The sequence below is a fragment of the Cyprinus carpio genome, chromosome A7 (genome assembly GCF_018340385.1).
Source record: "Cyprinus carpio isolate SPL01 chromosome A7, ASM1834038v1, whole genome shotgun sequence".
Lineage (NCBI taxonomy): Eukaryota > Metazoa > Chordata > Actinopteri > Cypriniformes > Cyprinidae > Cyprinus > Cyprinus carpio.
In genome coordinates, this window is record NC_056578.1 from 3,730,517 (window position 1) to 3,755,801 (window position 25,285).

At 40.1% G+C, this 25,285-nt stretch overlaps 1 protein-coding gene across 2 annotated transcripts in view; it reads left to right on the forward strand.

The window, feature by feature from the left end:
* The window catches only part of LOC109108042 (neurexin-1-beta-like), an 84,193-nt gene that overhangs the window by 12,585 nt on the left and 46,323 nt on the right, over positions 1 to 25,285 (forward strand). For both annotated transcript variants that reach the window (XM_042759339.1, XM_042759338.1), the window contains exon 2: positions 24,319 to 24,500. In XM_042759339.1, the coding sequence (XP_042615273.1) occupies positions 24,319 to 24,500 (182 nt within the window). The remainder of the gene's footprint in view (positions 1 to 24,318; positions 24,501 to 25,285) is intronic.

The window sequence follows — 25,285 nt, forward strand, 5'->3', positions numbered from 1 at the left end:
TGTGGAGATTTTTAGGGTAATCAAAAAGAACCGTTTTAACTGAGATGCGCATGACAATAACATGCGATTTTGCACATGTTTAGGGTGTTGTGGGTGTTTTAGGGTGTTGTGGGTGGTTTAGGGTGTTGTGGGTGTTTTAGCGTGTTCTGAGTGGTTTTCTATGACTTACAATCTTGAGTTTAGACATTTGTTAGACAAGACAATTATTTAATCAGCCTCACGTGTGTATCATTATACGTGCAAATACAGCAGCACATCTGCTCAGCACAGACACATATGTCGTTCTGTGTCAGTTTAGAAACAGATTAGAATGGCTGTTAAACTCAGTGATGTTAAACCAATTCATGGCTGGAACTAAATAGTCAACAGATGTTTTATCTCAATACTTGTAACGCAGACCATTGGACAGATTAAGATTGGTTTTTCGCTCACACTTACAAAGCATCTCAGCTCTTTGTCGGGTCATCAGTAACCCTGAGGAATGAGGTTCAGTCTGCAGTGCTTGATTAGCAGATCTTTAGATCAGATATCAGATCTTTAACCAGTAGAGCAGAGATAATCTGAATCTGAAATATCAGAAGGCTGGAGTAATGATGCTGAAAATTCAGCTTTGTATCACAGGAATACATTGCATTGTATATCTTACAACACATAACAATTATTTTAAAATGCAAAAATATTTCTCAATGTTACTTTTTTTACTGTATTTTTTTTTGATACAGTTAAAAATGAGTGCTACTGTATATGTATGTGTAACTATCACAGCTGTCTGATTTGTGTTCTGTTGACTAACTAGTCAACTCAGACTAGTGACACTGGTGAGGTTCAGTTCATCTGTTCATTATTTGGTGTTTCTGGGGTTCTTGATTACTGTGACCTAATATGGTGTAATTATCCTGATGACAGAGCGGCACAAAATCAAAGCAATTTAGAAATGAATAAAAACTGAAATGTGGCAATTCTGTGTGTGTGTGTGTGTGTGTGTGTGTGTGTGTGTACCTACTTAACCATATTTTGGGGACAAATGTGTACCCAGAAGTGAGCAAAACCTGACAAAATCACCAAACCTCCATTTGGGGACGTCCTCATTTGTAAAACTGGTATAAAAAATAAAGTAAACAAAGTTTTTGTTTTCTGTGAGGGGTAGGGTTAACAGTGTTTATCTAAAAAACATTCTGTGAGGGGTAGGGTTTGTGTTGGCACTATGTTAAACAGTGTATAACTATCTGTATATAAAAACAATAGAAGTCTATGGAATTGCCCCAGTGTGTGTGTGTGTGTGTGAGAGAGAGAGAGAGAGAGAGAGAGAGAGAGAGAGAATATGTCAGTGATAGCAGAAGTGAGTGTCATTCCTGTCCAGCACCACAGAAACACAACCAGCTGTTTTGTGTTCACTTGCATGTTTAAATGAGTGTGTAATTGACATCAGGTTAAACAGATGACTGACCTTTGACTGCTTTTGTTTCATCTACAGTAACACATACACTAACCCATTTCCTCATCCTATCGTACAGAGAAACTCATACAAAGAGAATTAAAACGCAAACGAAAACACACACACACACACACACACACACACACACACACACACAGTCGGCATTTTGGCTGTCTGTTCTCATTAATATGCAGCACACTCTCACTGTCACTCATCACAACCCACCTCCCACTCCCCACTCACCAATGACCAACAAAAAACAAGCAGAAAAAAAAAACATTATTACATCAGAGTTTTTAATATCATAAAGATGTTTTACATGATCTATATATTCCAGTTCAAAAGTTTGGATTTTTTTTATTAACATTTTTTGTTGTTCAAGGACACATTCAATTGCTCAAAAATGTCAGTAAAGACATTTATAATGTTACAGAAGATTTATATTTCCAATTAATGTTGTTCTTTTGAACTTTCTATTCATCTGTGAATCCTGAAAAATAAAATGTATCACAGTTTACACAGAAATATTGTGCAGCACAACTGTGTTCAACATTGATAATAATCAGAAATGTTTCTTGAGCAGCAAATCATCATATTAGAATGATTTCTGAAGATCATGTGACACTGAAGACTGGAGTAATGATGCTGAAAATACAGCTGCGCATCACGAATAATATTTCACAGTTTTAACTATTTTTGATCAAATAAATGCAGCCTCAGTGAGCAGAAGAGACTTAAAAACTATTACAGATACAGTAATAAATACTTCCTTAAATAAAAAAAAAAAAATTAATTCAGAGCCCATACTTTTTTTGAACACACGTGTGTTTATATGTGTGTTTTATTTTTGTGGCTCTGAGAAACAGCTCTAGAAGCGTGTGATCTGTGGAGAAACACTGTGATATGATGATCTATTCATAAGCGGAGAATCAGACGGCTTCAGTCTTCAGCACACGTGTGTGTCCGTCCGTCAGGAGCATCTGATCGCTCTGATCCCATTCTTCTACTCAGATGAGCATTAATTCACATTACACTTTACAGTTGCCAGACTTTATAGTCCCATTCTGTTTTCAGACTTGAATCATAAATCAGTTCTGCTGACCAGAATCTCGTGCTCCAGTCTAATGATGAACACATTACCCATGATTCTCTGGTGTCTGTGTCTCATTCAGCCATTTCTAAGTCCTGTTCTCCGTCACGTCCCCAAACACACACACACACACACACACACACACGAAACGCCGTCAGCTCCTGAAAGCCAGTGGAGCGAAAAGACTAATGTTTCCCGTTGAAATGAGAATTGATTTTCCCAGCGGTCACGGGTCCCTAATCAACACTCCGACATCCTGTTCTGATAACGGCCCCGGGGCCATTAGACGTGAGACGTCACCGAGCCGCTGTCGAGAAACAGAACGAGCGCTGCTCCGGCGGAAGTTGAACTCATCATCTCTTTGTCTTTGTCTCTTTCTTCTATATCAGACTCTCTCCAGAGACACGGGGAGAATGAAGTGAAACTGGGTGACCTCGTTTTCTGTTTCAAACACCTTCATGAAGCCGCTGTCGTTCCATTCAGGGAAATGACTGTTAAAGCAGCAGTCACCTCAGAGCTCACGTGATCCACGCGTGTTTAGGCCAGGCAGCTCAGAGTGCGGTCGGTCACTTGGTGTCGCTTTCTGTTTCTCTGCACAGACTGCAGATGCATTCTGCAGAGACTTTCACTGGAGGCCAAATCAGTAGCAGGAAATGACACGCCATCAGCAGAGCTTCTCTCACAGGACTAACTACAAGCACTGACTCGATCAGAGATCACTGGGACCGTATGCACCAAAGCGCTTGGAATAATTAAGATTTTGTTCATGTCTCTTCTGCTCACCAGGTCTGCATTTATCTATTTTACCAAAAGTACAGTAAAAACTGTGAAATATTATTACAGTACATGGATAATGTGTTCCGTGATTTGTCCCGGGATCGTTTGATTTAGGTTCATTCACTCTGCCAGTGATTTTCCAGAATCTGTGTGTGTTCACACCTTCACACACATCTTGTTAAGATCAGCTCAGCGCGGATAGTGAACGTTCACACAGAAGGCACTCCTGCAATTTTCCTGGACCAATGTTCAGTGTGAAAGGGGTTTATGTGAATCTCTGCTAAACTGTAATTTATTTCTGTGATGCGCAGCTGTATTTTCAGCATCATTACTCTTCAGTGTCACATGATCTTCAGAAATCATTCTAATAGAAATTAATACTTTTCAGAGTAGCATTAAATTTATCAAAGGTAACAGTAAAGACTTTTATAAAAAAATAATGCTGTTCTTTTGAACTTTCTAGTTTTGATCAAACAAATGTGGCCTTGGTGAGCAGAAGAGACTTCTTTCTAAACCATAAAAAATGCTAATTATTCCAAACTTTTGACTGCTATTCTGAAGATGTGGCTGTATGACTCTCCGCTGCAGAGACTGAAGTGTGAGAGTGATTGTGTGTGAGTGTCCTCTCTCTCTCTCTCTCTCTCTCTCTCTCTCTCTCTCTCTCTCTCTCTCTTTCTGTCTGTCTTTCAATTTCAATTTAGCTGTGCTTTATTGGCGTGACAAAAACTGTACATTAGTATTGCTAAAGCAGTTGCAGCTGGGCTGCTTACAAATAGTGCACATATGTATTAACAGAAAGAAAAAGAATAATAGTAATAATAAAAACATATAAAACGTATTAAGCATGTAGTGCAAAATGAATTAGTGTATGTAAGTGTATAAGTTAGAAATACACACTCCTGTGTTCCTCCCTCCCCCCCCCCCCCCTGTACACCACTCTCTCTCTCGCTCTCTCTCTGTGGTGGATCAGTTGTGCTGTAATCACTGCAGCAGATGCAGCCGCTCAGACTTTATAACAGACTGACTTGACCTCAAACCTCCGAGAGCATGACCATCCGGACACACACGAACCACACCAGCTGCCAAACGCTCCATTACATGCTCTTCACAGAGATACTGCTGACAGACAGAGACTGTGTGACAGTATGAGATTCTCAGGATCTTAACAGTGAAGTTTGACTGCATTTGTAGTGGTTCAGAACTGGAATATCTTGAGTAATTGATTTTTTTTTTTGGTGAACCCAAAAAAAAGATCATGAAGGCCTCTAAATGATCAACATGATCAAACTTTGCTGTCTCACACTCAATCTCCTCATGTCTTCTGTCTCTGATCGATCGTTCAGAGTGTTTATCCAGTCAGAGTTCTTTTAGTGTAATCAGCTTCAGCTGCTGCTTCTGGTGTCAGATCTGGAGTGAAAGGTCAGAAGTAATAACTGCAGTAATATCTCCAGATGAACTCTTACTGGACTGAAGCAGCTCAGCTTTACTTGATTCTCCATCAATCATGTTTTAGAGTCTCAAATCTGATCATCAGGATCTTTTGAGGAGCATTTGTTTCCAGAAGCTTTTACTTTCACTGTTCCTCAGCGGAGGAATGATCTTCACAAGCCTCCAGAACATCTCACATCTTCTGAGGAGCCTTTATTTCTTAATCTCTCAGTCACTGCATTATATGTTTGGATCATTTACATCTCATCTCACTGAGACACATTACTGGAGATATAGAGCACAGACTCATTTTAAGACAATATCTGATCTAAGCATCAACAAAAATCTAACAAACATCACACAAAAAAAAAAAAAAAAAAAAAAAATAAATTTATTATATAGTCTAAAAATAAAACATATTTTTTCCTCTTTTCCACATTTTCACTGTATCAGTCTATATAAGCCAAAAAGCCGCACGCGACTCCCTCTTCGGTCCCTGGTGGCGCGAGGGGCGGCGGCGGCTTATTTTTCGCTGACCGCGGCGCTCTCGGCCCGGCATCCTGGCCCGACGGCCGTGTAGACGGGTTTCTCGACCGGACCGCGGGTGGCAGCTCACGTCTCTGGTGGCGCGGGAGTCCCTCAACGCACCCTACCCACGAGGACACCAGTGTGCAACGGGGAAAGCCGGTCAGGAGAGGCGCGTTGGGCTTTTAAACAGCGGCGGTGATGAGGCTCCATTTCCTTCAGGTGCCCCATCACACGCCGCCAGCCCTGACTCGTCCAGCGCCCCTCCTACACCCACCTATTTAGGACGGGGTGCCGGTGATATCAGGGAGGATGATCGTCATATATATATATATATATATATATATATATATATATATATATTATATTTTTTTTTATTATTTTTTTTTTTTCAATAAAATGTTCCATTTAAAAAAAAAAAGGATTCTCCATTCTTTCATATGTCAGGCTTTACAGGGTTAAGGCTCTCAGCGGTGAAAAACTCAAGCTGAGTGGCATGTTGACTATAAATAGAGTGAATTCAAATGAACCAGCTCTGTGTTTGGCTTCACCTGTCCACCGGTTTGCCTCGTTCTCCCGCTCGTAATTTTTACCTTCTGCTGCAGTGACTGTGTGTGTTTTGAATGGACCTTTATCGGATTGGGATGATGAATTATTGAGGAAGCAGAGCTCTTTAAATGCGGGTTTCGGACTCGTCAATAATTCAGGCTTCACCCTCTTCAGCAGCAGGTCGTGTCTCTGTTCCGGTCTGAGCTGTAAGTGCTTCGCAAACAGACCATTTGCTCAATTTCAAACACATGATCATCAGGAGCTCTTCCTGAGGTCTTTTTGAGAGTCATGAATATTTCAGACAAAGCTGTATATGTGATGCTTGTATGAGCGGGTCAAAATGTCTGCACTGTCTCAATCTGAGTGAAAGTCAATGGGGAGCAACGATCTTCATAGTGTGTTCTGTGTTCAGCAGAAGAACGAATAAAAAAAGGCTTTCACAGCAATTACTGCTAATTGAAGGATTCGCGCGTGTGTTTGCTGTAAGTCAAATACAATGCTGAGTGAGTGAGTCTCAATGATGGGCTGAATGAATGAGACACAAGCACAGACGCTTCTGTGAGAACAGTGAACAAAACTTCTGCTGCTTCATGTTATAGTGATACTGAGCAGATGGACCTGATGTGGATGATTACTTTCAGTTTCACTCAAAAATTTGATTTAAATAAACCTGCTTGAAAACAGTGATTTGTATAGAATTTAATTGCTAAACCACAGTTCCTGCAGTGCAGATGGACAGTAACTCGGACTGGAGTCGCACTCGAGTCGCATTTTTATAGACTTCAGACTCGACCTGTAATGACTCCAGACTTGACTCAACTCGAGGAAAAGGACTCGTGAATATTTTAAAAGCAACTTTATTAGTGCTTTATTCAAGCCCTTTCAGCTCTGTGTCCTTTTCTCTCTCTCCGGACAGACAGATACATGGACAGATATATAGATGGACAGACAGACAGATGGATATAAAGATGGATGGACAGATAGGAAGATGGACAGACAGATGGACAGATGACAGATTGACGGACAGACAGATGGACGCACGGACAGATAGACGGATGGACAAATAGATGGACTAATGGACAGATACACAGACAGACAGATGGACGGATGACAGATTGACGGACAGACAGATGGACGCACGGACAGATAGACGGATGGACAGATAGATGGACTAATGGACAGATACATGGACAGACAGATGAACTGAGGGACAGATGAACCAATGGACAGATAGATAGATGAACATACAGATGGATGGACAGATTGACAGACAGACAGACAGATACACGGAAAGACAGATGGACTGACGGACAGATATACAGACGGATGAACAGATAGACAGATGGACAGACAGGTGGAAAGTCAGACAGGCAGGCACAGACAGAGATATATAAATATAGAAATACACACACATACATACACATATACAGATGGATGGACGGACAGACGGACAGACAGACAGATGGACGGATGGACGGACGGACAGACAGATGCTAAGTCAGACTGGCAGGCACAGACAGACAAATAGACAGACAGACAGATAGACAGATGAGCAGACAGATAGATGGACAGACGGATTGACAGACAGATGGAAAATCAGACAGGCAGGCACAGATCAGATAGATGGACAGACAGATAGACAGACGAGCACACAGATAGATGGACAAAAAGATGGTAATTCAGACAAGCAGGCACTGATCAGATAGACGATTAGAAGTGAGCTCCATGCATGAACTGTGTTCCCATTGATATGGTCCCTACACAGTGTTCATTGCTCCCTACTCCCTGAGCAGGGGAAATTTGTTGAAGTTTACTTCACTTTGGAACATTCATTCACAGATATGTGCTGCGCAACGTCTTCACACACGGACAAGTGTGACATAATATACCTCTGTAAATACAATTTAAATTCACGTCTCGCACACTTCAGTGCACTTTGAATGGAACATATACAGTATGTTCGCTTTGAACTGGAATTATGGTGGAATATCCTGACCCATAAGAGAAACATACAAATGTGCAGAGCAGGGGGGTGTGAGGACCAGAATTGAGAACCGCTGGCCACTATAGGGAGCGGCAGTACTCACCACAGTATACAGATATTGTTGGGTAAGTATAGGTGACTGTATATAAATTGCGGGCCAGGGAGTTGCTATTGAAACAGCTTTCGCCACTCTCATTTTACTATACTTTTGAGATTTGCGAGCAGGGAGCGGCAGTACTCACCACACATTTGACAAGATTAGATGCTCGTCATTGGTGTTTAGGATCTGCAAATCCTTCGGGATCATCCTATCAGACATTTCTCCTTACTCTGTGTATGTGGTAAGTGAACTTTCATGTACATCTGTCTGGGGAAGTCGTGGGCTAGTGGTTAGAGAGTTTGACTCCTAACCCTAAGGTTGTGGGTTCGAGTCTCGGTCCCGGCAATACCATGACTGAGGTGTCCTTGAGCAAGGCACCGAACCCCCAACAGCTCCCCGGGCGCCGCAGCATAAATGATACCCACTGCTCCGGGTGTGTGTTCACGGTGTGTTCATTGCTGTGTGTGTGCACTATGGATGGGTTAAAAGCAGAGCACGAATTCTGAGTATGGGTCACCATACTTGGCTGTATGTCATGTCACTTTCACTTTACTGTAATGCAACAGGCTACCGCTAGTAAGTGGCTAATCTTTTAGTGACTTTGTAGAACGCGTTGTTTCACGTCCATCCAGCCATCTATTGATTTTTCATTCTATCATCTGCCTGTCTGTCTTTCTGTCTATCTGAAACCCATCTTACTCCATAAAGGGGCCAGTTAGGGTTAGTTATCCATCCTGTATGAGCTGCTGACAGGACGGGTGACGGCAGCCGGTGGTCCAGAGAATGTGGTTCAGATTTAGAGCTTCATGAAGATAATAGACTTCAGGAGAAGGAGAGATCGATGTCGAACCCCTCCTTATCCATCAGATACTCAGAGGACACCTGAGTCCCTGCAGAGATTTCTGGGATACTTTAGACGTGATTGATGCGAGAGAGCAGGGAGATGCTGGGACGCCTGTGGGCTGGTCTCACTTATAGACGCTCTTATTTACAGATGATCCAGACTGAACCAGCGGCACTGGAGATGTTTGTTTATGACATCACATCTGTTGGGAGAGAGAGAGTCAGTCAGACTGAGCAGACAGCAGGACGTGACCTTTGACCTCAGGGTCACTAATGGACGTCTGCTGTAAGGCTGCTGAAAGCATCTGTCCTGCAGTAATTACCCACGCCTGTATCTCTGTGTGTGTGTGTGTGTGTGTGTGTGGAGCTCATTGTTTCTTCAGAAGAGGAGAGAAGGATGTTTGATTCATGTCTGTGTTTCAATCAGTTGTGTCAGTAGTTATTGATACTGTGGGTGGTTTTGTTCTGTGCTGTTATTGACTAGTTTCGGCTGGGAACACAAGCTGCTAGTTAGTACTTTGATTAGGGCTGCCCCCTAATAGTTGACTAATTGTTAGTCGACCAGAAGAGGCTTGGTCGACCAAAATTCTATTAGTCGCAAAAAAAAAAAAAAAATCCAGAGGCGAAGTCATGCAGTCCGTGATGGACAGATTGTTAACATATTATATGTAAGTATAAGCAATTTTACATGGCTGCTCAATCTAATGTTAACCTATAGAAATGTGCGCTGTTCAAGTGTGTGTGTGGAAGCTGAACAGTAGCTCACTGCAGGACAGATGAAGGTGCCACAGGTGTAGTGCCGAATTCTGACCCCCAACAGATTATTACCCCCCTAGTATTGGTAGGTTTAGAGTTAGGTGTGGGGGAGGGGTTAGGATTAGGGTAGGATCAGGTAGCGATTTCTTCAAGGGGGGTAATAATTTGGCAGGCAGTCGAAAATGGGCACAATACCTGTGCGCTCAGTTGCTCTTAAAATACTCCCTAATTTTGGTCACACAGATAAGAGTAATACATTTTACAAACCTGTAAAGACTCTGTTTATTTATGTGCACTCACAATACCATGCTTTTGCAAAATAATGAAAGAAAACAGGATGCACTTTCTGCTGAACTTGAGCGCGAAACTCTGTGTATATCTTTGTCTTACAGACATTAGAAATAAATCTATGGAGAGTGAAATGTATACTTTCAAATGAACAAATTCAAATGGAAAAGCAAATTTTCAGATTATGTAATCCGTATGAAACATGAATGCAGACGCATCCACTACTGTGGAGTCTGTGTCGACAACTTCATCACTTAATCCGAAAACAAAAAAAGAACTAGTTTATCAAATTAATAAAATGTTAATGCAGTCTCCTCACTGTTTTTCTGTGAATCATTCATAATCATCACTTCTGCCAGTGCACTGTGGCAAGCTTTATGCGTATACTTGAGCATTTATTAGGCAATTAAAGGCTCATTATAATGATTTAAAAGGTTTATTAATAAACGTGCAATTAGTCGACTAATGCTTCGAATGACTACTAGTCGAACAGAAAAATCTTTAGTCAAGGGCAGCCCTAACTATGATTCAGTGAAGGTGTATGTAGCTGAAAGAGCTGATTGATCAGTTTGTGTGTGTGTGTGTGTGTGTGTGTGTGTGTGTGTGTGTGTGCAGAGACAGAGACCCACGGTTCCTCTGTGAGACTTTGATTGGCTGATATGAAGAGAATCAGATCTTTGTGTTTTATCCAGTTGCGTAGCCAGAATTTTATTTTTGGGCAGGCCTGGGCAAAAGTGAGAGGCCACTAGTATAACTAGCGGACGGAGTCCAGTGTAGTGTAAATCTGCAGCCCCCAACCAGGAACTGAAGGGTGGGTGAGGGGTGGATGTTGGCTGGTTACGTTGCAATATTGTAAATATTTGTTTTTTAAAAGGAAGGCGAGTCAATGGATATCACACAAGCAACGTGCAAACTTTGCGCAAGAGTTATGTGGTGAACCTCAATCTCAGTCGATTTACTAGAAAGTGAAAGTAAAAACTGACAGCGCTTTGACGCTGCGCATATTCTCTCTGAGACATCAAGAGATGAATCTCCATCATATGCTGATAATGGTATCCTATATAGCTAAATGTTTTAATTTACTCCCTTAGCACAAAAAATAAATAATAAATAAATTAAAAAAAAAAAAATAAAATAATAAATAAATTAAAAAAATAAATAAAGAGAAAAAACAAATTTCATGTTAAACATGTTTTTTCTTTTTAAAAAAGTCACTCCTTGAAATAAAGTTGTTTCTATTTTTTTATTAATGATTGCAGTGTTAATAATTTTAATTATAGGCCTATAAATTATTTTATAATATATCTGTTTTGAAAGACCTTTTTAAAAACATTTTTGAGTAAGCTTGCCTAATCTTTATTATCCTCTATTAGATATAGATATAGATATAATTAGATATACATCGTTCAGATATTTTATTTCAAGACATTGGTCATGAGTTATTCCATGCAAATATCAACCTTACCATGAAAATAGTTTTTGCTGAAAGAATAAACCCCTGTTTAAGTTGTGCATTTAGGCCTGTATTTACAGCATTGACGTGCTTTAGTAGAAATTTGAAGGAAATCGCGTTCCTTATCCACCACATATGAGGGGTGCACCTGGAGTAAAATAACATTTTCATCCGGCTATATTTCGTGTTTTCAAATGAGAGATCAAAGGCTACCCATTCTTTAATTAATATCAACACTTTGTAGAAAGATGGAGACCTGTGCTGTCGCTTGCTGTGCTGCATGCGTGCAGAGAGCAAGAGATGTGCTGTGGGGCTATATCATTCATTCTTATATTTGTCTAAATATTTTCCTTCATTACACATCTTGTTTGGCTTTATTTAGTATCATTGCATGTTAAAAATAATTCACTTATGTTATGCAGATGCAAAACGTGAAACTGCAGTCTTACAGTCTAGACAAATATTTTATAAATATTTGTACGATATTATAGTATATTCAGCATCTTTTACTTAACCTGTTTTGTATCTTAATTATTTAATGCTTAAGTGAGTCATTAAAACAAGATTTTTATGACAGTGACATCCATTTAATCTTGATCAACAACTACTTCTCAGTGAATTGGAGCCACATCGGTCCTTTGGATCAATTTAATATGTCAACTAGCCTCCAATTTATAGATTATAATCTGTCTCAGATGAAGACTGCTGAAGATTTATTTTAATGTGAACATTATATAAATGTGCTCTATTATTGGCCCATATTAAAGTGTTTGTGAGGAATGTGGAATTCTGTATGTGTGAAATAAATAATGCATGTAAATAAATAAATACTATATGTGTGTTTGTGGAAGCAGGAGGAGAAGGAAAGTGTGTCTTCCATGAGTAAAAAAAGATGGAAAACATGCAAATAGTATGTCATTTTACCCTTGTTTGTTAGCTCAGTGTCTTTTGGGGTTCTGGTTCTTTTGCTGTTGTAGGTAGAGGTATCTCCTCATTGTACTTGACGAGCGAGCATTGGCACGTGCCTAGAATGCCTCTGCCTAAACCCGGCCCTGCATTCATGCATTCGGGCATTTGCATTGTATTGAGTTTATACATGTTTTATCAGTTCATTCATTCCCTGGGAATCGAACCCGTGACCTTGCCATGATCCATGCAGATGGAGTTCATTTACTGTGAAACGAGTTGCTCTGAGAGGCTGAACACCAGATCGTGAGCTGCTCACGTGTGAATGAACACAGCGCCTCGATTCGGTCCGAAACACACACTGCAGATATTCATAAATTAAGAACATTTGTGATTTGATAATGGCACCAATCTATATCACATTTCTGGTGTTATTTTGATTAATCGTGCAAAACACAGACCAGGAGCAGCTCCACATCAACATCCATAAAACAAGAAATAAAAGCATACAGTTTCATCAGTTTCCTATTAATTGGTTGGAATGTATTTGATCTGTGGTGTGTGTCGGAGAATGCTGGTCCTGTGGTGGATCTAATCTCTGTGTGTTGTGAGGGTGAGTGAGTGTGTGTGTGTTTGTGTGTGTGTGTGTGTGTGTCGTGAGGGTCTCCAGTGACATTTACTGAAGGCAAAGAAAAATGAATAAATAAACACACTGGAAGAGATACAACAGATACAGCAGTGTGTGTGTGTGTGTGAGTGAGTGCGTGTGTGTGTGTGTGAGTGAGTAAGTGTGTGCGTGTGTGTGTGTGTGAGTGAGTGTGTGTGTGTGTGTGTGTGTGAGTAAGTGTGTGTGTGTATGTGTGTGTGAGTGTGTGTATGTGTGTGTGAGTGTGTGTGTGCGCGCGCGCGCGCGTGTGTGTGCATGTGCACGAGTGCGTGTGTAAGTAGGTGTCTGTGTTTCATCTCTGTTATTAGCGTCAGACCGTCTCCTGCGGAGCTGCATTTGCACATCTTTCCTCTCGCTGGCGTCTTGATTGTTTCTGCTTCTTTCTTCAGAGCGTCTCTGGAGCTCCTCTGTTCCTCTGACTCTAATGATCTAATGATCAGCATTTATTTGAAATAGAATCTTTACAACATAAATACACATTTGATCAATTCAGTGTGTCCTTGATGAATGAAAGTGTTGATTTCTTACAAAAAATGAGTAAATCTAAATATCTTTCTGACTCTGAACGTTTGTGTGCAGTAATATATAGTCAGGCATGCTTGCTGCTCTGCTAATCAGTTGATCGTTAATGCACAGGTCATCAGTGTATTTGTAATTAATGCTTTCTCTTTCTGCCTCTGACTGACCTCTCACACCAGGTGAGTGATGTTCCGTCTTATTTCACACACCTGTTCATGTCTGCTGACAGTTTTCACAGTTCATTTACTCAGAGATGCTTTGAACTCTGCACTAACTGAAGTGTTTCGCATTAGCACGAGGACATGACGCGCATGCGATTTCAATATCTTGTTGTTTATCCGCACTGGATGTTTTATTTAGCAAAACCCCATTACAGTCTGAAAAACAGTCTGGGTCCTGTGGAGGCAGCCGGGTCTCGACATTCAGCCACAGCCAAAAGATTCTTTGTGCTTCATCAAATTTTAATAAAGCCCAGTGTTTTAATGGCCACGCAGGGCCGGAGCGGAAGCGCAGCGCGATGTGAAAGCTTTTTTAATTACATGGCCGAGTGCCGCGTCTTTGTTCTCGGCACTGATGATGCCATCCTGCACTTCTCTAAACTTTCTTGAGCTTTACAATCTTAGCTTTTAACTGCACATTGAAAGATGCTGAATAAACCTGGAGCGGGTTATTCTGACACCTTCAAGTACAGCGTATAGCATCAGCCCTCATCATCAGTCAGATCAGTACAGTACAGTTAAACTAGTGAAAACATACACTTCAAAAAGTCTACTTATTATGGAAATTGTTATGAATGAGCACAAGTAACAGACAGTGGGTCCAAATGCAGTTTAAGATCCTTTTAATGACAATCTACAGAGATATACATCCCAAATACATGACAGAACCAAGAAAGAATCTTAAACTGCGTTTGGACCCGCTGTCTGTTACTTGTGCTCATTCGTAACAGAGCAGCTCACCCTGACGATAGCAGACCAGCGCTTAATACACACACAGGACCAGTCAGGAAATGGTACACAGCTGAACCAGGTAGACACTAATGAAAACACAGTATGATGGGAAGTGGAGTCCATACCCAGAACAACAGGCAGAAACTCAACACGCAGGAACACCCTCTAAAGCGTGACAGAAGCGTACTTTACATTATTATCCTTTAAATGAGAATACAAAAGGGAGAACTGAATTTAATGTTTTTGGACACAAAACAGCATGTTATTTAAAATTTAATTAGAATGCAATATAGATTAAATGTATATTAAATGCATATATTAAAACATATGCTAATTTTAATATTGAATAACTCACTACCATTAAAATTAAAATCGTAGAAGAGTGCTTAAGTAAGTTACACAACGAGGGTTGTAATTGTTAACTGAAAATAACTATTAAAACATTTTTGTTAAATGATATAAAGCTGAAATAAAATAAATGAACTAAAAAAAGAGCTTGGCAACTAACTATAATAAGTTTTAGGTTGCAAAACAATCACAACTGAATCTGAAAAAAATAATATTATCTGAGATTAAAAATAACTGAAATAATAAATTAAAGCTAAATAGTAAAAAAAAATTACAAAAGCACTTTAAAATTAAAATGAAAACTTAAAATATAAAAATAAAAGCCCATTCAGAATATTAATAACCGCTATAATTGCATATAAATAGATAATACTAAAATAACAGTGTAAGCGTAGTTAAGAAACCCTCATGAACGTGTCTCTCTAAGTGGCCTTTTATTACATTAATAATAAACAACAACATTTTATTTTAATTTAATTTAAATATAAGAATTAAACTACAATACAACATCACATTCGAAAAGATGTTTGGACCAATAAAATGAAATGTAGGTTGAGCCGATATCAAGCTGTCTTTCTTCACTTCTGCTGCTCTAGAGACACTGATGTGTGTGATATTATTACCAGAGCTGACCCAGAAGCATCACAGCAAATGAAGCACAGACATACCCGATCACCCTCTTAAGGAGTGTTACAGTCTGTTTGTTAAGCTTTCACAGCGGTGACTGATCAATCGTGTATGGACAAATACAGTCAGTTTGAGTTTCTGATCCATTTCACGCTGAAAGAGTCTTTGAAATGGGTTTCAGAGCTCTTAGGATCATTTCTGAGACCTCTTAGTATCAGTGGAAAACAAGCGTGTGATATTGCCTGTTCTGTACTAGGTCTTCCAAAGGCTGTGATTTCATTAGAAAAGAGCGCTGCACGCTGCTGGGAGTGTCAAACAGTGAACCACAGTCAGCACACATGTAAGTGCCACGTGTGTGTGAACTGGATGATCCTGGTCCTTGTTTACGTTGCTGACCTTCATATGGGCTTTTAGACGGTTTGTAAATGTGCATAAATCAATCATCCCTCAAGGATCAGTTTTCTGACCCCCAATGCATAAGACATTCATAATGAAGAGTAATACACAATAAACTGTAATTAATTTAATTTCTATTTAATTCATATTTTTTGTCAGGGCATTATTGGTATTTTGGTTACGCAATAAACTGTAATTAATTTAATTTCCATTTAATTCATAGCAAGCTATTGTCGACTAAGAACATTATTTGACACATATTATTCAATATATAGATTTTATTAGTATCAGTAAAATCTGTGTCCTGTGACACTATATGACAAAGAAAGGAGAATTGTACCATTTAAATGCTGTAATTTTGCATAATTTACAATGCATAATATGAGTATGTAATTAAATGTAATAGTAGCCTAGGTAGTTAAAATGAATTTTAATAAATGAAAATATTGTTAGAAATCACACATTATTTGTTATGTGTCACGTGTCGTGGGTAATAGGAGGTCATGCCAGTAATATATGATCAGCTCGATGTGTCTGTGAGGTGATGCTGTTCTGTTGTGATGATGATGAATCAAGCTTATATCATGATATGAGCACTTTTATTTCACGGTAATGATATATATATATATCACAAAATAGTTATTTTTGCTTTAAATAAGGTCTTTATGATATCAACATTTTTGATACCATAGAAATTTCATGATTTTTGTCACCAGGGTCAATATCATAAAAAACTTATACTAGCATAAAAAACAATAAAACATGCTCACTGAAGTGAACAGTCAGCGATGAAATCTAACTCTAATATGAAACTAATCACAAGCAATAGGACAAAAAACTACAGTAGAACAAATAAATATGAAATGCTATAACATGTATAAAGTAATCGAATGAAAATTAAAACACTGCATATACTTCACTGTGTAAATTAAATGTATAGTTCTTCTTATTAAAGATACAACAGTGATCTAGTCAAGAGCAGTGAGAGATTGTCTCTCTTTTGTTGTTTGGTTAACATTAATGATAGACAGCAGGAATATTCGACTGCTGTCACTTTAAGAGCTACTCGGATTCAATATGTGTTTTCTTTCTCAGCTGTTTGCTTTCACTGAAGGCCTAAATTACTATGTTTACGAGGATACTTGCAAAGATGTTCACACATACAAATACTAGTATTTAAGTATTCAAGTCCTCAAAACCTCCAAAAATAACAAAATAACTTGACACTTGTCTCTGACACCGATGCCTGTCTTCGTCCGCTCAGATGCCCCCTCACTCACATGATCAGCACGCGTTTCTTGTTTTCAGCCAATCTGTTTTGGTAAATGAAACAGCGTGATTATTTTTCATGCCTTTGAGCTCAACACACTGAGACTGATGTCTGGTCTGAGAGGAGCTCTGCCCGCTCACACACTCGCTCTGTGATGGAGGCTGCCGCCGCGTTCGCTCCTGACGCTTCCGTGTGTTTTTAGGGATGTAAAGTAGGTCATGATGGGAAGCAGCCTGAGTTCTTCTCTCGGTCTCTGCTCCGCTGCTCTCACAGTAATATTCTTCATAAGATCACAGAAGCTTCTGATGATTTCATTCATGTTAATTGGATGCTGTGTGCGTTTACAACACTGTTCAGAGGTTTGGGGACAGTAAGGCTGCATTTGTTTGATCAAAAATAGAGTAAAAACAGTGAAATATTATTCTAATGTAAAAAAAAACAGCTGTTTTCTATGTGAATATCTGTTAAACTGTAATTTATATCTGTGATGTGCAGCTGTATTTTCAGCATCATTACTCCAGTCTTCAGTGTCACATGATCTTCAGAAATCATTCTAATATTCTGATTTACTGCTCAAGAAACATTTCTGATTATTATCAATGTTGAACACAGTTGTGCTGCACAATATTTTTCAGGATTCACCGATGAATAGAAAGTTCAAAAGAACAGCATTTATTTGAAATAGAGATCTTTTGTAACATTATAAAAGTCTTTACTGTCACTTTAAATTAATTGAATGCATCCTTGATTAATAAAAGTGTTCATTTCTGTCCAGAAAAACAAAAGTCGTACTGACCGATGGTGTGGTGAGGATCTGTTTGTGATGGACGGAGAATCACTGAATTCCAGCAGCTTCAGTTTGAGTGTAGTATCCTGAAGGCTCTGTAGCGGAGGGTGTTTCATACAGTCAGATGATCTGGGTGTTTGATTGACGGCTGTGTGAGTTTCTCTGCTGCACTGACACACGTGAAGCGTTACATAACAGACAGAGACTGGGCAGCTCCTCATGACCGACGAGAGAGAAGACGGCCAAACACTCAGGGGACTGCAAGAAAGAGAAGAAACGCAAGCCACGCAGAAAAAGAGCGATGAAAGAGTAATGCAGGAGGAAGCACCTGATTGTCCTGCTGCTGAAGCTGCACAGAGATGATGACGGACCTGAACATCACTAATAATCCTCTGAGCTGCAGCACAAACTCCTGATGCCACATGTCCTTCTGAAATCACATGATTTCATTTATGAATATCATACATGTGAGTGGGGCTGCACAATTTGGGGGAAAAGTCCAATTGCATTGATATACTGTATATAGATAGATACATATATAGATATATACAAATAGCTAGATAGAAATTGTGTTAATATTATTATTACAAAATAAAAATACAAAAAATTAATAAATCAAAATATTATTGTAATATATTCAATATTTCACTGTAAAACAAAAGAAAAAAGTAACTATCTGGGAAAAACAATATAGTATTGATTACTAAAACCATTGAAATTTTATTATTTTATATACTATTTTTAATACTTATATATTAACATTTTGAATTTTTACTTTTTAATTTTATTTTTATTTTTTTAAGTTTTAGTAGATTTGTTATGTCCTTTCGTCCATTATATATAAAGATATATGGCCAAATTAACATTTCTTATTTTTTATTTAAAATTTTACTTTTTAATTTTTTTTTTATTTTTTTACATTCTTTTTTGTCTGTTTTTAATTTAATATTTATTTTATTATATATATTTATAGCTTTAATTACTTTTTATGTAGATTCTTACTTTAACTTTCAATTAGTTGCCAAAGTAACATTTTAATTTTCACTTAGTTTTTCATTTAATATTCACATTTTATTTTATTTCAAGTACCAAAAATGATTTTTAACAGTTGTAGTGTTAGTTGACAATAACCTGAGGCCCTTCTGATGACGACTGACCCGCTGCTGGACGTCGCTGCATCGATCAAGTCCCCAAAAACAGCAGGGCCGTGTCTTCAGCAAACTTCACCCGCTCTCTCACTCCTGCAGATGAAAGGCCTGCTCTCACTCAGGTCCTGCTGCTTGATTACGGCCTGAGTTTTGATCTCAGTGGCCGGCACTCCTCACAGATCAGACAGACGTCCTGTGTGTTCACACGCGTGTGATCCGTGTGTCTGAAGCGTGAAGAGCACTTGACTGATCAGAAGCTCAGCTCTCCAGTCACATTTCCTCACTTCAGCTGCTGCTGCTGTCTAGCTTGGTATTGATGATCGTGTGGAGTCTTGATATTTGAAGTGGCATTTAAAGGGACAGTTCAGCCACAAAGATCATTGTGTCATCATTTACTCTCCCTCTCGTTTTTCAAACCTGTGGAACATAGATGTTTTTGGGTATTTTGAGAAATGTTGCAGCGTTTTGTTCATATTATGAAAGTCAATGGGGTCCAATTGTGTGTGTGTGTGTGTGAGAGAGAGAGAGAGAGTGTGCGTGTTTGTGTGTGTAAGAGAGAGTGAGTGAGTGTGTGAACGTGTGTGTGTGTGCGTGCGTGCGTGTGTGTGTTAGTATCCAGAGAGAGAGAGTGTGTGTGTGTGTGTGTGTATTTACGTACGTGCGTGCGTGCTGCGTGCGCGTAACAGCAGAGAGAGTGTGTGTGTTAGAGAGAGAGCACACGTGTCACCTGTGTGTGAAGCTGTGTGAGTGTGTGAGTGTCTCTGTGTGTCATGTGCGTGCGTGCGCTGATTAAAGAAGAGTGTGTGTGTGTGTTTGTGAGAGAGAGAGAGTGTCATTTTTATGTGTGTGCAGAGAGAGAATTCATGTGTGTGTGTGTGTGTGCGTCATCAACCACATCGTGTCACGCGCACTGTGATGAGGATCTGCAGAGAGCAAAGTGTGTGTGTAGGTGTGTGGTGTGTGGAGAGCTAGGGTGTGTGTGTGTGGTGCTAGAGAGCTGTGTGTGTGTGTGCTAGAGAGAGAGAGTGGAGAGAGAGAGAGAGTGTGTGTGAACATGTTCTTTCGATTCTTTTCTTAGTATCCAGACTGCTTATTTGTTGTTGTTTTTTATTTAGACCTGCAATAACAGCAATTAATAACTCATCCACAGACAAAAAAAAACACACCTTAAATACACCCACACATTATCATCACCAATCAACAGAATAAACAAACTGGTCAATACACTCAGGGTGTGTGGTTGCTAAGGTATTGTGTGTGTGTTTCCAAGGTTCTTCTTATTGTTTCCAAGTCTGATGAGGCTCTGCAGTTGCCAGGGTGCTGTGTGTGGTTGCTAAGGTATTGTGTGTGTGGTTGCTAGGGTGTTCTGAGTGGTTGCTAGGTTGCTTTGTGCAGTTGGTAAGGTGTTGTGTATGGTTGCTAGGGTGCGGTGTGTGGTTGCTAGTGTGTTTTGAGTGGATGCTAGGGCACTGTGTGCAGTGGCTAGGTTGTTCTAAGTGGTTGCTAGGGTGCTGTGTGCGGTTGCTAAGGTGTTCTGAGTGGTTGCTAGGGTATTGTGTGTGGTTGCTAGGGTGTTCTGAGTGGTTGCTAGGGTGCTGTGTGTGGTTGCTAGGGATTTTCCTCCTGTCTTGTGTGATAGAGTCTCTGTGATGTTCTGGTCTGTACTCTTCCATTGGTTAGTCGGGTTCATTCAGACGGGTTCGAGTCAGTGTGCTGATCTGAAGAGAAGTGATGTGTGAGCTCCCAGCATGCACTGCAGGTGTGTTGATGATTGTTCACGCAGCTCTTATGTGTTGTGATTTATTGGATTGCTCGGTCTCTGGATTGATCTCTACATTACCGAGGATGAAGATTTCTGCTCTGTGATTGCAGATCTGCTTCTCTACAGGAATGTGTGTTTGATTGAGCTACTGAACACCACATAAACTTTTTAAAGCTGTTTTGTTGGTGTGTACAGTGATTTGAGCACTCAGAGCATCTCACTGACAGCATGGCATTCACAGACACACACAAGTTCATTCACTCAGACACGTGTCTGTGTGTCAGTGAGGTGTGTGTGTGTGTGTGTGTGTGTGCGTGTGTGTGTGTGTGTGTCTGTGTGTCAGTGAGGTGTGTGTGTGTGTGTGTGTGATGGAGTGAGAATGAGTTGAGCACAATGAAGCTGCGGTTGATGTGCATCCCTGCAGCTTGATCTCATTTCAGTCATGCTTCATATTCATGAGGAGAAGAAATGAGATTGGAGGGGTAGTGAGAGAGAGTCTCATCATGTCTTCCCTTCATTCCCCGCAGCCATTTTACACTCTCTCTTTGTTTTAGCGTTCTGAGAACAGGTTTGTGTGACGTCGCTTCATGAACAGAGACATGATGAAAGGAAACTGTGTCTCGCTCTCATCCTGCTTTTGTTTTTCCTTCTAAACAGTTGAGTCCTGCCTTCCTCTCTCCTCCTCCTGTTTCCCATGAGGCTCTTGTGTTTCTCTGATGGTTTTTTCCTCTGATAATTAGTCGGTTGCCAGATTCTACACCCAGCAGCACGAGTGTGAAGCGGCTTTAGCCCGAGGGAAGCTAGAGGAGCGATTGAGTCTGGGCTCTGAATCAGTTCTAAACGGTTGCTTGTTTCTGGACGGCTGGACTGTGACGGCGTTCCTCGGCCAGGCTGTAATTGTGGAGGCGTGGCTGATGTTCTGATGCTCTCGAGTCACACGAGACACTTTAGAAATCCTGCTGATGAAACTTCGTTTTATTTCTGCTTTTTAATGTATTCTTTTCATTCTTCCAGGTTAAGCTATTAGCGCTCTGATTTTCAGGAGGAATTGGTCAGTGTTCGACGGGTTACTGGTCAGACCGTGTGTTAAATGCTTTCCTGAAGCTGCTCTTCCGGTGAAGCCAAGGTCATGGGTTTGATTCCCAGGGAAAGCATGAATTCATAAAATAAATCTACATTTTAAATGCAATGCAAGGCACCTTGATTACAAGCATCAGGCAAATGCATTAATAAATGAATCTGGAGAAATAGTTCATCAGTGTTCATTTTACACAGTTTTTGTTGATTTCTGCTCACTAGGGGTGGGTACCTCATGATACGATACGTGTACTGGTAATATCACCATACAGCAATTCTGTGATAATCAATATACTGCTAGACAGTCCTATAATGATACATCACTATTAAAACAAAATGCCTGTCAAAAGTAACGTGCAGGGTTTCTCTCTTTATTCAAGTCCAAACTGCTGAAAATCCTTCAAAAATTCTGTAAAAATAAAGATTCTGTCATCATCTACTCTCAAGTTATTTTAAACCTGAATGAGTTTCTTCTGCACAAAGGTTATTTTGAAGAAAGTGGGAACTAAAAGATTGCTGGTCTGCAGTGACTTCCGTAGTATTTTTTTTCCTACTATCAAAGTCAATGGGGACCAGCAGGTGTTTGGTTACACGCATTCTTCAAAATATCCTCTTTTATGTTCAGCACCAGAAAGAAATTAATGCATGTTTGTGACAATATGAGAGTGAGTTAATAATGACAGGATTTTAAATTGTTTCCTTTAATGACCAGCGGCAACATGTTTAGTGCTATTGGTCTGCTGTCACTTTAAGAGCTGCACGCATCTGTTTCTCTCTAAACACTTTGACTTTAGACATAACTGTGTTTATATGTAAATCTTGTGTTCTTTGATCGTATTAGCGCAATCAGACATGAAAGATAACGCAGTCCAGTGATCAGGTTTTGTTAGACAGGATTTTTAGTGTGCGCGCGCTTCAGGTCTACATGCTCAGAAATAGCGCATGTCAGAACAGCATGCGAAGGAAACATATAACTGGCAAGACTTTGAAGCGCATGCAAATACAGTACTGCTGTGATCTATAATAATACCAACTTCCCTCTACAATCACTCTAAAAACCACTTTTTCTGGATGTATGTGGTTTGTTCAGTACTCAGAACTGCAGCTGCATAGAATCCTGTAGTGATAATACCTCTTCCTTCTTAGGCTAGTCGTGGAGACTTTTGTCATCCACAAACAAGAATCATGATATTGCACACCCCTACTTACAACGTTAGCATTAGCCGGCATATCGCCTACTCTCTTTCAATTTTGTTTGTCCCATCAATGATAATCAAACCCTATTTCAATCTTGTTTGACCCACCAACTATAAATAAAGCCCAGATCAATCATAACTAAAGACTAGAAAACTCCCTACTTTGGACTAAACGTGGCTGGGGCATCTAATTTTACTCACTGCATAATCCCATAAAAAGCCTCTGTTTCTTAGGCTAGTGTAACTTATGTTCATGTTTCTCTCATTCATGTGTTGACGCCACCTCAGGAGCTGAAAGAAGAAGTGCTGCGAGCATTGTTTTTTAGAGACAACAGTCAAACGATAAATAGTCTACTGGTTTTATACCTTCAGTCATTTGAATAAAAACCTTGACTTTGAGAATACTTTTATAGCATTTTCATTTTTTGCATCATGGTGAACATAGGCTGAAAGCTAAGTTCATTTTTTTACGAGATGTAATTGTAGGTCATGCATTTTTTATTTTTTTTTGCAAAGATATTTACCAAGTGATTTCTTATAACTTTTACATTATGTGTGGCAACTTTGTACGTGATGTGACGGTCATGCATTTTTTATATATATTTTGCAAAGATATATACCAAGTATATTTGTTTATATTTTATATCATGTTGACCACTATATGTGTGACGTTTATAAATATATATATATATATTTTATTTATTTTTTTTTAAATTGGAGGGTTAATAAAGAAAAAGTTACTTGAATCATGTTGTAGTTACATTTTATACATTATTCTACATTTCCTAAGTTGGCTTGTGAACATTGTAAAAATTGAGAATCGGTCAAATGTTCTGAGAAACTCTAGGTTTTATGTTTTTGCCAAATCGCCCAGCCCTACCCTATGGATATTTTGTCACACCCCTGCTGCTCACCAAGGCTGCGTTATTTGATGCAGTAAAAACTCAGACTCTAAAGTTGTTATTAATTATCATCATGAGGAATCGTTTCGTCTCTACAGAGAAAAGCCTCCGCTCAGTCCGGCGTGTTTGTTTGTGCAGAGATGTATTTTCCGTGCTGCGCTGGCTGAATGATCAGCGTGACTCACTGGAGAGCTCCAGTCGTATGAAGGCAGGCTTCAGCTCTGATGGAGCTCCATTAGGCCTCTGTTCTCAGGTGCTGATTGGCACTTGATCTCAGACCTGCAAAGCCAAACGTTTGGAAAGTCTCTTGAACACAATCAGTCATGAGCGTCAACACCGCGGCTCGGTTCACACACATGATTAAAGCAGATGGAAGCACGCGTGAGTTCGGCGGCGCCTCATTACAGCAGAGAGCAGAGATGCAGTGACCTTCAGCTGATCTTCAGCTGCTCATTTAGTCTTGGCTGCTAGAATGATGCTCTCTGAAACATTCTGTCACTGACTGTGTGTTTGTGTCTCTGTCTGTCTGTTTCAGCTGGGACTACCTACATCTTCGGCCGTGGAGGAGCCCTCATCACGTACACGTGGCCCCCGAATGACCGTCCGAGCACGCGGGCAGACCGGCTGGCTGTGGGCTTCAGCACTCAGCTGAAGGAGGCCATTCTGGTGCGGGTGGAGAGCGCCAAGGGTCTCGGAGACTATGTGGAGCTTCACATAGTAAGAACCATGTCTGGGGACTGAAGGGGTGGGGCTAACAGAAGGGGTGTGGCACTCCATGGAGGTGGGGCCTGAAGGGATGGTCTGGGATATGTTTGAGGGCGGGGCTTACAGTGACTTTTTGTTTACAGTGACTGGTGTACATTTTAGGGCGGGGCTTACTGTGAATGTGTATATTAGAGGGTGGGGCTTACAGTGACTGGTGTACATTTTAGGGCGGGGCTTACAGTCACTGGTGTACATTTAAAGGCAGGGCTTACTGTGAATGTGTATAATTTAGGGTGGGCTTACTGTGACTGGTGTATATTAGCGGGCGGGGCTTATAGTGACAGCATCAGATGTTGGTAGTTTGAGGTCTTTTGGAGACAGTGTTCCCATGTGCTGTGCTTGAGAGCTCTGATGAGTCTGTGAGAGTTTTCTGAGCTCTGTGTATGTCTCATCTCAGTTCTGATCTCTCATTGGCCGATTGGACAGTGTGTGGGAGGATTTTTAACCTGAACAAGTAGAAACACCTGCTCTTTTCAGTCGGTGCTGATATAAAGCTGTGATGTGATGAGGGGAAGCTGCAGGGGATTGTGGGAAACGACATGTGTGCTCATAGATATACATACATACTCCATCTGCAAATGAGTGGGGCTTCTGGGTAAACATGCAGCTTTTATTTACTGCACAATTCTTTAACTCATCTGTCTGTCATTATATCAGTTAGATGTGTCTCTCCTCATTAGTCTACAGATCATTAGACGGACTGTTTCTCATCTGGATTTCTCTGGAGCTTCAGTTTG